A 14,593-nucleotide genomic window follows, 5' to 3' on the forward strand; every position below is an offset into this window, starting at 1 on the left:
CATTCAGATGCTTTGACCATATCTCCTAAACATCTCTCAAATTATTTCCTCTTCAACCTCGTTGTCCTTTCTTTGATTCAGACTCCAATCACCTCTCACTTGTCTACTGCAAGATATTCTTAAGTGCCTGCTTTCGATCTCTAGCTATTGCAGACTATCCTTATATGATGTCCCTTACTCATTTGTTTGTGTCCTATTCTGTGTATGCATATGTGTATATATGTATGTATGTATTTATATATTGATCTTTATGCTACTAGTCTGACCACATCACCCTCTGGACTTAAAATTATTCAAAGCATTCTTCTTAGCACTAAAAGTTTTTTGTGATTTGTTCAACATCTATTTAATAGGCTCCTGCCATTCCCCAACTTATATTTTATACTATGTCCATACCAAAGCACTTGCAGTGCCCCAAATAAGCTATTTTATGCCTAAGTGTCTAGCCACTAGCTTTTCTACCTGGATCTCCATTGCCTTTCTTAACCAGAGACTAAGTTATTAGACAGTTTTAAAAACTTTATTCCTAATTTGAAGTCTTTTCTACTCTTCTAGATAGCTTGGTATTCTTTCCATGTTGCTTCAAGAAGACTTCATGCATTCCATTTTTATTATATTGGTTTTTGTTTTTGTTTGTTTCTTTAGAAACAGCGTGTGCACATGTACTTACAAGAGGGGGAGGTACAGAGAGAGAGAGGGAGAAAGAGAATCTCAAGCAGGCTTTATGCCCAGCGCGGAGCCTGATTGGGGCTTGTCTCACGACCCTGAGATCATGACCTGAGCCAAGGTCAAGAGTCAGACGCTTAAGCGACTAAAGCCACCCAGGCACCCCTATTACATTGTATTTTAATTATTTGTTCTGTTTGTCTGCTCTGTTTTTAGACTGTGGAATCCTTAAAGGCTAAGACATGATCTTGTTTGATCTAGCACAGGGCCTGGCACTTTGTAGGTGACATTCAAGAATGTGTTTTCAAAGTCTCAGTGTAATTTGGCTTCAGTTGACACTCTTAAGGAAGGATGGGATAATGTAGAAATATGTGTTTTCTCCTCAGAAGTGTGATTTTACAAAAGTTTATAGATTAAAATGAGTAAACAGATTAACACATAATTATAAAATAGATATACCTAAGGGTAAAAAAATAATTATTTGCAATCTTTTTTGTCGTATTGTACAACTGAACCTCACTGCATTTGTATTATTGTATTACATAGGTGGAAATGGATATTGTTGAAAAACTGGTAAAAATGATACCCTGTGAACATGAAGATCTGCTGAATATCACCCTACGACTTTTACTCAACTTATCCTTTGACACAGGACTGAGGAATAAGATGGTACAAGTTGGACTGCTTCCCAAACTCACTGCCCTCCTAGGTATGTCTTTTAAAATCTAATGATGGGGTTGCTTGGAATTTCCAACACCATTGGAAAATTGAGCTCTGTGTTGAAGTCTGCTGAGCAAAAATCATTCTGTATATGTTCTTTGATTGGGAACTCAATACTAAAAATAAGCAGAATGAATGAAAAATGATGTGAGCCAGGATTTCCATGGTGCTATAGAATGAAGGAATAGAAACGTTTAACTCTGACTTCATTTGCCCATGTGAAAGTGAAAAGATAAAAGTACTACCAAGAAAGCAAGAAGGAAAAATTACTTTCTCTTTAATAGTATTTTTAAAAGCAGGTATCATTTAATTCTTGCATTCTGCCATAATGTTAAAATATTGCTTTTGAATACACAAATTTGGGGAGCCTTTTTGTCATTAAGTTGAAAAGGGCATTTTTTTAATAGCATGGGTTAGAAAATATTGCATTGGCACATTTAGTTAATAATACATTGTTTTCTTTTAACTGTTAGCAAGATAACTATATAGCAAAGATGGATTGAATAATTAACTCTTAATGCTCACACATAAGGCTTCTTGGAAGAGGATTAAAAAGTCCTTTATGATCTGTTCAATGTCTGTCTTCATAGGTACTTGCTACTCCCCAACAGATAACTTTATTATGTTTATACTGCACATATAACATATATTGAACATATATTATACTGAACTATACAGTTCTCTAAACAAGCTCTTTATACCTAAGTACTTGTCCACCTGCTTTTTTTCTCTACCTGGAATGCCATTGTGTTTTTTAACCAGAAAGTACAATTCTTACCCATCTTTTAAGACTCCGTTCCTTTGTTCAGCACTGCGGTTTCATTTTTTTTTTTTTTTTTTTTTTTTTTTTTGGAGCTTTCTCCTTGTTTTCAAATATTTTTTTAACTGTTAACCACTAGTAGTGTAATAGAAGAGAATGATTTAAAATTAAGTTTATTCTTAGCTGTCTAATATCTATGAATCTAGTCTCTCACTGATATCATTATTTTCTTTATAATACTAGCAATAACATTTATATTGAATGTTTACTGTGCCAGTCATTTTGTTTTGTGCTTTCTTTACATTATCTCGTGGAATCCCTGAGATCTTTACTCACATCTACACAACTGATAAAAGGCACAGCCCATGGGGCGCCTGGGTGGCGCAGTCGGTTAAGCATCCGACTTCAGCCAGGTCACAATCTCGCGGTCCGTGAGTTCGAGACCCGCATCGGGCTCTGGGCTGATGGCTCGGAGCCTGGAGCCTGTTTCCGATTCTGTGTCTCCCTCTCTCTCTGCCCCTCCCCCGTTCATGCTCTGTCTCTCTCTGTCCCAAAAATAAATAAATGTTGAAAAAAAAAATTAAAAAAAAAAAAAAAGGCACAGCCCACATGCAACCTCAGTGGTGTCTGTTGCCAAAGTTGGATTTCTTAACTACTACATTAAACTACACTGTGTAGTATATTAAGTAGACCATGATTAAGTAGAAAATCCAATTCTGCAACTCCCCTTAAAATAAAGGAAGTTTTCAGGAAACTTATTTCTTAATCCTTTTCTCAGAATAGGAAAACCTTTCACCAGTCAGTCCAAGAACATTTGGCCTTTTGACCAGTCCACAAATATTGCATAGGACTTTTATTATACAGTGTAGAAGGAACTCTGTTGAGAAGCACTTTCAAAAATTGCTTAACAAGGAAACAGGAAAACTTGAAAAGTAAAATTGATGGCACTTTGAATTTAATTCATGTAATCCTTTATCTAGCATGAATCTAGCAGAATTATGTATCAGATATTAGGTTAGATTCTCAGTGTATGCAGATGAGTAAGTTATATTTCTTGTCCTGAAGGACTATTGCTATTGGCAATAGGCTATTTGCCTATTGGCTATTTGGTTTATTCTGTATTTAGTGACCTACTTTTATGAAACAAATGATTTAAGAGAGATTTGGGGGAAATTACGAACAGGATACGCAGTCTATATTTTATTAACAAATAGTAAATTTTGTGATATGAGATATAGCATTTAATAAAATAATTTCTTTCATCTCTTCTAGAGCTCAATTTCTGGAGTCAGATTGTCTTATTAGAATTATGGCTGTCTTCTAACTATGTTGTGTTGGGCAAGGTACCCAAACTCTGACCCAGTTTTTGTCCATCTCTAAGATGGGGATAATAATTATAATCAACTTAAAGTTCTTTTGAAGCTTAAATGGGGTATTGTATTACGGAGTGCTTAAAATAGTACTTGACACATAGTATCTTCTTAATAAATATTAGCTATAGATCATTTTTTTACCATCATCACCATCATCATCATTACTTAAAGTGGACATTCTATAAGTGTTGCTGACTTACCTTGATCTGAATACAAATACCTTCAAATAGGTATTAGGTCTTTATTGACAAACTAGGTAGCTTATTTATTTTTACTCTCCTGGGATGTGTGCGGTTTGATTCAATTTCAATGCAGTAAAATGTTGAAGATCTACTATGGCAAAACCCAGTGTTAAGCACTATAGGAAAATATTTTTCAGTCTATGGATATGTTGAAATTCAAAAGAGAGAATGTTTCCTTACTGGTCCTTCATTGGCAAAATGCCATTTGAGATGCACGTTGACTTTAACCAAGGTGATGTTTATAAAGGAAGAAGAATAAAGGCTGTAGAAAGTATTTCAGGTAAAGTGACCAACATTACCTAAGGCATAGATGGTGCTAAGCCAGTGTGAGGAACAATAACTAAGAAGATAGTAGGAGATAACTTTGAAAATAAATGGGGTTTATGTTCTTATGTGGTATTATGAAGGTTAAGACTATGCTAATAAGTTATACTGAATTTAGCTGATGGTGGGAATCATTGCAGGTTTTTAAACTAGTTGGGTCACAGAGTACTGCTCTAGAGAAATTAATCTGACATTATTCTATTGGATGGACTAGAACTAGAGTCTGCAGAAGAGCATAATAGTCTATTGTAACAGCAAGACCAGAAGTACAGAAAACATGGACTAGGAAAGAGGTAGTATGTCAGATGTGAGGCAAAAGAAATACATATTACAGGTAGACTTAATGTGACATGCTTACTTTTTGAATGTAGGTGATGATAGGAAGAATCCATACCCCATGACTGTTAGAAGTCTAGTGCCAGGGACAGAAAAAGAGAAGTGTGAGGGAAGTAGTTTGAGGAAGCTAGCAATAGATTCAGTGTGAGACATTTTGGAGACAAGTAGAAGCATAGGTCTATAGGTCCGGAGGGGTGAGGGTTAAAAAAGGAACACTTACCTCATAGAAGAAAAGTGGGAAGAGGAAACCACCAAAGGAGACATAACAGCCAGAGAAATGTGTTTATTTTTTGACAAATACATAAAAAGTATATCAAGTTTAGGCCGTTACTGAGAAGCCATGATGATCTAGGACTCTTCATGCTTCAGAGATGAGGTTTTGAGTAGGAAGAGCAACTGAAAAGTGTTTACCTTGTTTGAGTTATTCTTTCAAAGTGTTGTTACTTCGTTATTTTCTTTGAAATATCATGAATTCCTAAGGCATAGGATTTTACTACACCAAGGAAAGTAAAAAGCTAGTATTATTCAAATCTTGCATTACATAGGTAGAAGTAGAAGATCTGAAAAATTTCTACCTCTGTTATCTGTAAAAACAGATTAAAAGCAGAATGATTTTGTTGAGATGCTTATGGGTAGCTTACCTTCATAACTTCTTGGCTTACCTTTGTATGATAAATAAAATAGGTTGATAGTTAAATCCTCACAAGAACAGCCACAAAAATTTTCTGGGAGAACAAATTGAAAAATATATGGAATGGTGTTGTGATTTGAATAATTGTTAAAAGTGTACAGAAATTTGGGTACAGCTCAACTTTTTTGCCATATGGGGAATCAGTATACTTTGTAAACTCATGACAACTTTGATCTATCTGAGGACTAATAAGTAGGCTCTAAAATCCTTCCTCTTTAGGTAAAGATTATGTCCCATCTTTTCTTCCCTTTTTGTTCACTGCTCACAAGTTATTGAATTTTAACCTAAGCAATTTCTTTCTTTTCAAATGTTCATGTATCTTTTGCTTAATAACTTTGTTTAGTTCCACCTTTTCATTCTCTACTTACAAGCCATGGAAGCAATGGCAATCATACATAGTAAACAAAAGAGAATATCTACTGATATTCCAGGATCAAGGAAAGGGAGAAAATGTACATATTGAAGAGAAATTAAAATATACTAGAGAACAGTGACTTCAGCTTCTGTAAAATGCTTCAGAATGCCTATAAGTATTTAGAATATACAGGTTTACATCTGTTTACGTATCATACATTCTTTTAATTATTTTAAAGACACTGTTGTTTTCTACTTTTTCATTTAAATTATGGGTTAAATAAGCTTCTGTGGGCCTTTTATAAGGTGAGCCTATGGGGAAAAAAAGCATTTCAAATTCCAAATAACTGACTTCAGTATGAGTTTTTAGAACATAACCATTTTGTAAACTTTATAATTGTTTGTATTTATCATCGTCCAAAAATGGCCCTTTTATTCATCACTTCCCACGAAAAACCTGTCAACTGTATTAGTGGAAGACAAGGCTATGATTATTAATAAACAACCTTAAGATCCCAGTACCTTAAGACACATCAAAGATTTACTTCTTCCTCATATTATATATCCATAATAAGTGAGTAGAAAGTGTTGGTCCGTGTCACCATCAGAGACCAAGACTAACAGAATCTCTGGGTCACCATGGCACCAGGGAAGAGAGAAAGAGAAAAGGCAGAGTTGTAAACTTCTCTTGAAGACTTCCACTCTGAACTGACAAATATAATTTTTGCTTACACTTGGCAGTGATAACAGCAAGTCACATGGCCATGCCAAACTTTAAAGGGTTGGCAAATGTTTGGAAGGATTAGGACTAGAATATTGGTGCGTTAGCAACCTAACAATCCTGAAAGGTATTTTCCAGTTTTTCCGAATTTTCTTTTACTTATTTTTTCAGATTTTTATTTTTCTTTTTTATTTTTTAATGCTTATTTTTGAGAGAGAGAGAGAGAGAGAGAGAGAGAGAGGCAGAGATAGAGGGAGACACTGAATTCAAAGTAGGCTCCAGGCTCTGAGCTGTCAGCACAGAGCCTGATGTGGGGCTCGAACTCACGAACTGTGAGATCATGACCTGAGCCAAAGTTGGACACTTAACTGACTGAGCCACCCAGGCGCCCCAGATTTTTATCTTTAAGTAATCTCTGTGCATATGTTGAGGCTCAAACTCAGAATCCTGAGATCAGGAGTCACATTCTGTGCTGACTGAGCCAGCCAGGCACTTATGAATTTTATTTTAGCTGAGTTTCCAGGATTACCAGAATCTGTTAAAAAAATACATCCTGAGACATTATAGCAATACTACCATATGTAGTGTATCTAACTACTATAGTACCACAGAGCACATTAATTAAAAGCTAGAATTCTGGAGCCATACTATATGACTTTGAATATTGGCTTCATCTGTTATTAACTATGTGATACTGTGTAAATTATTTAACCTATGTGTCCATTTTCTCATCTTCAGTATATAGATAATAATGCATGTTAATAAGGAAAGGTTAAATAAGAGTACAGTGTTAGGAAATTATATAGAATACAAACTATAGATATCCAAGGAATGGGTCTTTCTGATGAGAAAGTTTTCTCAGCTTATAACATTAAGGGTATTTAATCATTTTATATAAAGTTCTTTAAAATTGATTACATGTTTCTTTTCATAAATGTTTTCTTAAATGTACTTTTAATACCATAAACGTCATTTAAATTTTTATTGAGAAGTATAGTATGGTGGTTAGTACGATGGGCTTTGGAACCAGAGTACCTGCGTTCACCTGCTATATGAGTTTTTTTAATCATTGAGTCAAGATAATTTATTATACAGGAATGTAAATATTACTGTGCTCAACTATTTCCCCTTACTAAATGGCCTCAGAATTCCATGTATTTAAATGTTTTATGTACAGGTTTTCTGTTTTCCCCTCTTATTTTTAGCTGTCACTTCTCATTTCTTCTGTTCCAGAAGCAATTCTATAGCAGCAATTTTCCTCTCTCTAATGATATATTTCTAATCTCTTGTGGTCTTGGGAACTGACAACTGAGCTTATTTGAAGTGTATACTTTGTTAAAAATGAATTCCAAATGAATGCCCAAAGGGTTCTCTTCCCAGTAACACACTCCTCTTAGTAAGGTTTATTGCATACTTTGTAACATTTCTTTTAACTGTGAAGAAACCTATTTTGCTTGTTCTCTCTGCTGTATCCAAAGAAATTGCATTGAGTGTATAAATGATTTGCTGATAAGCTATTAATAATAGAATAGTCATTTTTATACTTGTTAATGTATATGTTACTTGTGTGGAAAAATAAATCATTAACTCCTAACACAATAAACTAAATTTCTCAATTGAGCAATTCAGTGATATATTTAATATCTCTGGTCTTTGGCCACTACAATTATATAGAAATTGTAGTAAGGAAGCATTACACAGAGCATAGATTTTAAAGGGATAGGATATAATTAGTATAGAACAATGACTTTCAAACATCTTTACCCCAATCTATAGTATAGTTTACACTACAACCTAATACTCACATGTGTATGTGATATATATATGCATGTGTATATATCCATATGTGTATATTTATATACATTACATTTTACTTCTTACATCTATTACAGATTTTAACATACGTAATTTTTAAAAATGTTCACAAAGCAGTATTTACCATTTCTGTGTGCAGTGAACTGTATTTTCTATTTATTTTCTGTTCATTGTTTATTCTCCTTATGATTTATATTAATTTTGTGTTCTGATTGATTTGACATTCATTTGGAAAACATTGAACTATGGGAAAGTGATTAGATTTCTTTCCCATCAAATGTTCAGAAATCTTAATCACTGTCTCTGCTGGATTTTTTGTGTGTTGAACAGTAGATTATCTAAATTCTTCTAGGTTATTCTTGGCAAGTAGTGATGGGAGTGATTCCATGGAATTGAAATTTTTTTTAATGGAAAAAACCTTTTGTAAATCCAGTATTTGAAGAATTTGGAGTACATTTTCTTCATTGCAATCACGGAGAAGGAATTAAAGAGCATAGAGTAGAACATGAGTGGTCAGGTTGGTTTTTTATTAGAAGGAAACTCAGTTCAGGTTGATAGAGGACTGAATTAAAGAGTTACCTATTTTATGTATAGAAATTGTTTATTTTTTAAAAGATGCAAAAAATGTAAAGCCACTTTTGTAGGGCTACACATGTGGAGAACTTTTCAGAAGTGATTTTTAAGGGATGCTGTTTCAACTGGAAATGCTATCAAATTTTAAGCAGGTTTTCTTTACTATTATTTGGGGACCCCATAACTGAAAAATCTTTTTGTATTTAATGATAGATTATTTTAACTAGAGTACAATGAATCATGAATCTTTCAGGCTCTAATAAAGCTGTGCTATATGAACATTTAATCCCCTTCTCTTGCATCCTGAAACATTTAACTAGTACATTGCGACCCCTGCTGTTGTCAGAATTGCTGAATAACTGAGAAAAAAAATGTAATTGGGGAAGATTTTGTGATCTGACTTACTTTTAAAGGCAGAGAGGTTTTGTTATAGCTCATCTGTTTCGCCATGTGAGGCTGAGTGAAATGTTACTCAGTAAAACCAAAAATTAGTTTAAAATATTGTCATATAAAGCATTTCATTTAGGGATTTTGAATTTAGCTTTTCTTTTGACATCAGGGACACAAAAAATGGATTAATAAAGAATTTTAGAAATCATTATTTAAAATTTTCTTTCTCCACTTTTCCTGAAATTGATTTGTTTGAATAGTTTTGATCCTTTGCTAGGCATAGAAGTTCCCTCAAGGGAATAAACCTTATAAAATGTGTAGGTCTCATCCTACATATATGAATTTTTGCATTTGTTAAAACAAAAATGGACTAGTCACAGCCAGCCTGATGGTTAAAAATGTTTCAAAATTTTTGTTTGGATCCATGAAAACCCTTGTATCTAAGTATCCCTTTGTGTTTTTTTAAATGCCACCAAAATTATTCCATTCTTACTTCATTTTTGATAATGTTACTTTCCTAAGATTTCATAAAGGACTCTAAACTTACCTCTGCTTACTATTTCAGTATCAGTTATAAAATCTTTTCAGTGTTATTCATTCCCATGCTTGACACATAATTTCTTAGGCGTAGAAACTTCATATTACCATCTGGGAGACCTGTCATAGCCGGGGGTTTCCACAAATGTGATCATATGCAAATTGAATTGGACCTAGAAAGTTTGGCTTTATTTAGCCAATTGTTAGTTCAGTCAGGTTTTTTATGATATAGAGTTAATTTTTTTTAAATGTTTAGAGATTTTTGGCTCATCTAAGAATCAAATCATTATAAAAAAAAATTCTCTGTCATAAGTTCTTAAGCCATTTGACCTTGACGTGTCTCAAGAGTGCTTCCTTATGTCAGAATATCCTGGGTGGGGAGTTGGCAAGGAAATGCTTCGTCATAGTGTGTTCTTCAGTTTCCTGGAGAATGCACTGATAGTGTTTCAAAAGTGACTTGAAAACTAAATGTTCCTAGCTTTTCATCTGATGCACCAGACAAATGTTTTTGCACCTGTCAGTTGCTCTGGCTCTGATGATTCATAAGCTAATAAGTACTGCTTGATGTGCTTGGGGATGATGTTAAGTAAAGGAGCAAGCATGAGTCCCCAAGTGAAGTGCATTCTTTGGGAGAGCCCACCTAGTTCATCATGAAATAGTTTGTACAGAAAGCTTTAAACATCACATAATGGGAGAGATACTTTATTACAGAATGCATAATCAATATTAAAAAAAAAAACTGTATTTCACTGGTAAACTCTTTTGAACAATTTTGAGTTTATTTACAGTATTCTTTTTCCTTTTTGAATGATATTGATATGTATTTTAAAGTGAGTAATGTTCCAAGTTTTCCTGTCAGCTTTTCAATTTTTAACTTGATTTTCAAAGGGACTTAAACTCAAGGGAATAAACACACACATAAAATGTGTAGGTCTCATCCTACATATATGAAATTTTGTGTTTGTTAAAACAAAAATGGAATAGTCATAGCCAGCCTAGTGGTTAAACAGATTAGATAGCTACCTATAAATTATAGGCAATCCTCACTTCCCACAGTTTCTCTGCTGTTTTGTAAGTTTTCCCTGTTTATCAGGAGACTGTAGGAATTCAGTGGTTACAGAGCATCAGTTTTCAAACTTTGGTCTCAGGACTCTTTTCACTCTTAAAAATTATTAAGGACCTCCAAAGCACTTCTGTTTATTAGAGATTATATCTAGAGATATTTACTATATTCATAATTGAGAAAAAAAATTAAATATTCATCTTAAAATAACGAAGTTGCTACACTTTAACATAAATATGTTATGAAAACTCTTTCCAAAACAAGACAAAAATTAGTGACAAGAGTAGCATAATTTTATATTTCTCAAATTTCTTTTTTTTTTTTTTCATTTTGCAAATTTCTTTAAAGTCAGGCTTAATAGACAACAGCTGGCTCTCCTAGCTCCCTCAACACTCTGTCGTGGTATCATATTTCGTATATGTCTTAGCCTCTTATGAGAGAATGTGAATTTTAAAAAGGAAAGTAATATATTAGTATTGTTATAAAAATGGTGTGACTTTGAGGATCCCCTTTAGGGATCCTCAGGCTGCACCTTGAAGACCAGTGAATTAGAGCATTCCTTTAAAGCTTTTAATTCCTGTTAAATGCATACATTCCTGATTGTAATAATACACCAGGAGTCTCAAATTAGCAGCTTAAATCCAGCTAGAAGACATGTTCGGCTTTACCAAAATATCGTCTCTTAATTTTATCTTTGGATTTCTAGGCATGATCCAAACTCTCCTATTCCCCTGAGATAAACCTTACTTTCTCGTAGACGTTTCATTATATTTCTTGCCTTGCCCTTTAGACATTTTGAGTGTTCAGCCACTCACATCTTAGAATCATTTTTATCACTTTCTTTGGTGCTTTGTGAAGAAGGGTGGGGAATGTATGACATGATGTAGGAGAGTGGAAAAGGAAGACCCTGAGCACAGAGGGACAACAGCATACAGTACATTCTGGATAATTAACCAATACTAGACTTTTCATGCTGCCCAGCAGTCATACTACATTTTCTTCTTTATCTGGTCCTCCCACTCTCCTAAGTGAGAGTTTCATTCCTATACCTTCTCATAAATCCAACACCTCATGTTCATCCTAGGCTCATTACCTTGTTCTGTTCCTATTTCACGATAGGAGCAGTCAGAAAAACTTCCATGAGTTCCTGTTGCCACACTTACCCTCCTACCTCTGTCTGTACTTGGCTTCCCTCACATTATTCTGGATGAACTTGCTCCTAATCTCATCATCGACCAACATTCCCTCTCCATCCCATTCCCTGTCACCTACTCAAGGTTCTTGCTCCAGCAGTTCTCCTCCCTTGCATTAATTTTTCCCTCTCTGGAAGATCATTCCCATCGACATATAAATATGCTACTATTTCTTCCATCTTAATATTCTTCTTTACTCTCACTTCACTCTTTCATCTTTCGACTACCATCCCATTTCTCTTCTTCCCATTATTGCAGAATGCCTCAAGAATTGCGGTCATTTCCCATCTCCCAGTTTCTCTCTTTTTGCATGCATTCATATCTCTTCTTGTCTGCTCTGTGCTCTTTGCATCCCACTCCCTCTTTCTCCTCTCTTCTCTATCCACTCTCAATTCCCCCCTCCCTCACTGTTCTACACTTTTTAATCTTTTCCAGTTGGACTTTCACATACACACACCCCCACGGCATCACTGTGGCCAAGTTCCAGTGACCTCTACGTTGCCAAATCCAGTGGTCAATTCCCAGCACTCCTAGTACTCCATCAGTAGTGAACATTTGGTAGTTTCTCTCCTCTTCTTTTTTCATTGATTTTCCAGGACACAGTACTCTTCTGGTTTTTCCCCTAAGTACCCAGTCCTTCTCAGTCTCCTTTTCTGCTTCTACCTTATCTCCCCCGTCTCTAAACATTAGAACACCTTCCAGGGCTTAGTCCATAGAATTTTTCTCCATCTATACTTGCTCCCTTGGTGACTTCATCCATTCTGTTTAAATACTCTGCCTATATGGACGACTCCCCAATATAAACAAAGATAGATCATTTCCACTGTTTTCAGTCTTTTCTCTCTCCATAAAATGGAAACTTTGTAATTAACCAGCCAAAACTGGGGAAGTTCTCCTTAATTTCTCTTTTTCCCTCTTACCCTCCATCCAGTCTGTCTGGGCAGTCAGCTCTGTCTTCAAAACATAGCTGCTACCACCCTGTTGCCAGCCCCATCTTCTCTTTTCTGGCTTAATACGGTAGCATCCTAACTCGTCTTTGTGCTTCTACCCTTGCCCCACATTCTCTCCTTAACACAGCACGCAGAGTGATCACGTTAAAATTTGAGTTAAATCGTGTCATTTCTCTGCTCAGAAATCTTCAATGACTTCCTATCCAGAGAAGAACCAAAGTCCTAACAATGGCCTACAAGCATTTATATGTTCTCTGTCAGCTCCTTACCTCTGTAACTACATCTTCTAGTACTCTTGTTTTTGTTCTTTCTGCTGAAAACTCATTGGCCTCCGTGCTATTCCTTGAACCCAGTAATGACACACCTACCTCATGACTTTGACACTTCCTGTTCCTTCTGCCTAGCATGTCCTTTTCTAGTTGTTTGCACAGTTCATTCCCTCATGAAAGGGCTTTGCTCTCAGGTTATTCTCTTTTTCCTTTTATTTTTATTCATAGCACTTAATCACCACATGATCTATCTTTCATGTAATTATCTTGTTTATTGTCTTCACCACACACCCACTATCACCACCATTCCCATTGGGTCCCAAAGACTATAAGCTGCATGAAAATATGGATTTGTATCAGTCTCATTCACTCCTACATTTCCAGTGCCTACAACAATGTCTAGCACATTGTAAGTTCTCAGAAAATATCTGGTAGGTGGTTGGATGGATTAATGTATGAAAGGAGCACATGAAAGGAATGACCATTAAAAGAACTGAGCTTGAGTCTCCTTCCTTCCCTTCACCCCTTATTGGTTGGGTGACATTAGGCAAGTCAATAGGTGTGAGCCTTTTGTCCTGTTTAGAAAATCCATCCCACGGGATTGTTTTGCAACTCTGATGAGAGAATTGATATCTATTTATTTCATAACTAAAAGGCCTTATACAAACGTTAGTTATGATAAGGTGGAAGAAAAGGAAGGGAAGGTTTGAGGGTTAATGGTCCCTAAATGAAAAAAGATGAACACAGTAAAAAGTCTTCTTACCTCATAGTTTTGACTATTCTATGCCTGGTTATAGGGGGTTTGTTGTAAACCTTGAAATAGCACTTGGATTTCACTTATATGGTACAGATATCTTCAGTGAATTTTGTGATTCAAGGCAGGAATCTTCTAATACAGTGATAACTCAAAGTATGGTCCACCAACCAATGCACATTCATAAACTGTTTTTTACTTGTCTGAAATGAGTAAATCCAGAAATTAAGAATCAGAGTTTAGACAATTTACAGCAACTTATGTATATAATATTATGTCTGCTGAGTACAGTACATTTTTTGAACTTCTGTGTTGCATATATTTTCTTTAATTTTGTTTTCAGTATAATTTATAAAAGTGTTGGTCTCTGACACATGGGAGGAAAAATAAAAACTTGACCCTAAACCACAAGGAGTTTGAGAAGCACTATTCAAATAGATGAAAAGACAGGTTTGATCTTAGATTAGCATGCTGTTCTTTTAAAGTATTCAAAAGCCCATACATGCACCTCTATGTTTATAGCAGCATTATTTACAATAGCTGAGATACAGAAGCAGTCCAAGTGTCCATTGATTGATGAATGGATAAAGAAGATATACACACATATACAAACACCACACACACACACACACACACACACACACACACAGTGGAATATTTTCCAACCATAAAAAAGAATGAAATCTTGCCATTTGCAACAACATGGATGGAACTAGAGAGTATAATAATAATATTAAGCGAAATAATTCAGTCAGAGAAAGACAAATACCATATGATTTCACTCATATGTGGAATTTAAGAAACAAGACAAACAAGCAAAAGGAAAAATTAAGAGACACATCAAGAAACAAACTCAACTGTA

At 35.0% G+C, this 14,593-nt stretch overlaps 1 protein-coding gene across 2 annotated transcripts in view; it reads left to right on the forward strand.

The window, feature by feature from the left end:
- Positions 1-14,593, forward strand: part of KIFAP3 (kinesin associated protein 3) — a 177,274-nt gene that overhangs the window by 78,012 nt on the left and 84,669 nt on the right. For both annotated transcript variants that reach the window (XM_086693965.1, XM_025926270.2), the window contains one exon: positions 1,213-1,375. In XM_086693965.1, the coding sequence (XP_086550091.1) occupies positions 1,213-1,375 (163 nt within the window). The remainder of the gene's footprint in view (positions 1-1,212; positions 1,376-14,593) is intronic.

The sequence above is a fragment of the Puma concolor genome, chromosome E4 (assembly GCF_028749965.1).
Source record: "Puma concolor isolate L17-30 chromosome E4, mPumCon1.1.hap2, whole genome shotgun sequence".
NCBI lineage: Eukaryota > Metazoa > Chordata > Mammalia > Carnivora > Felidae > Puma > Puma concolor.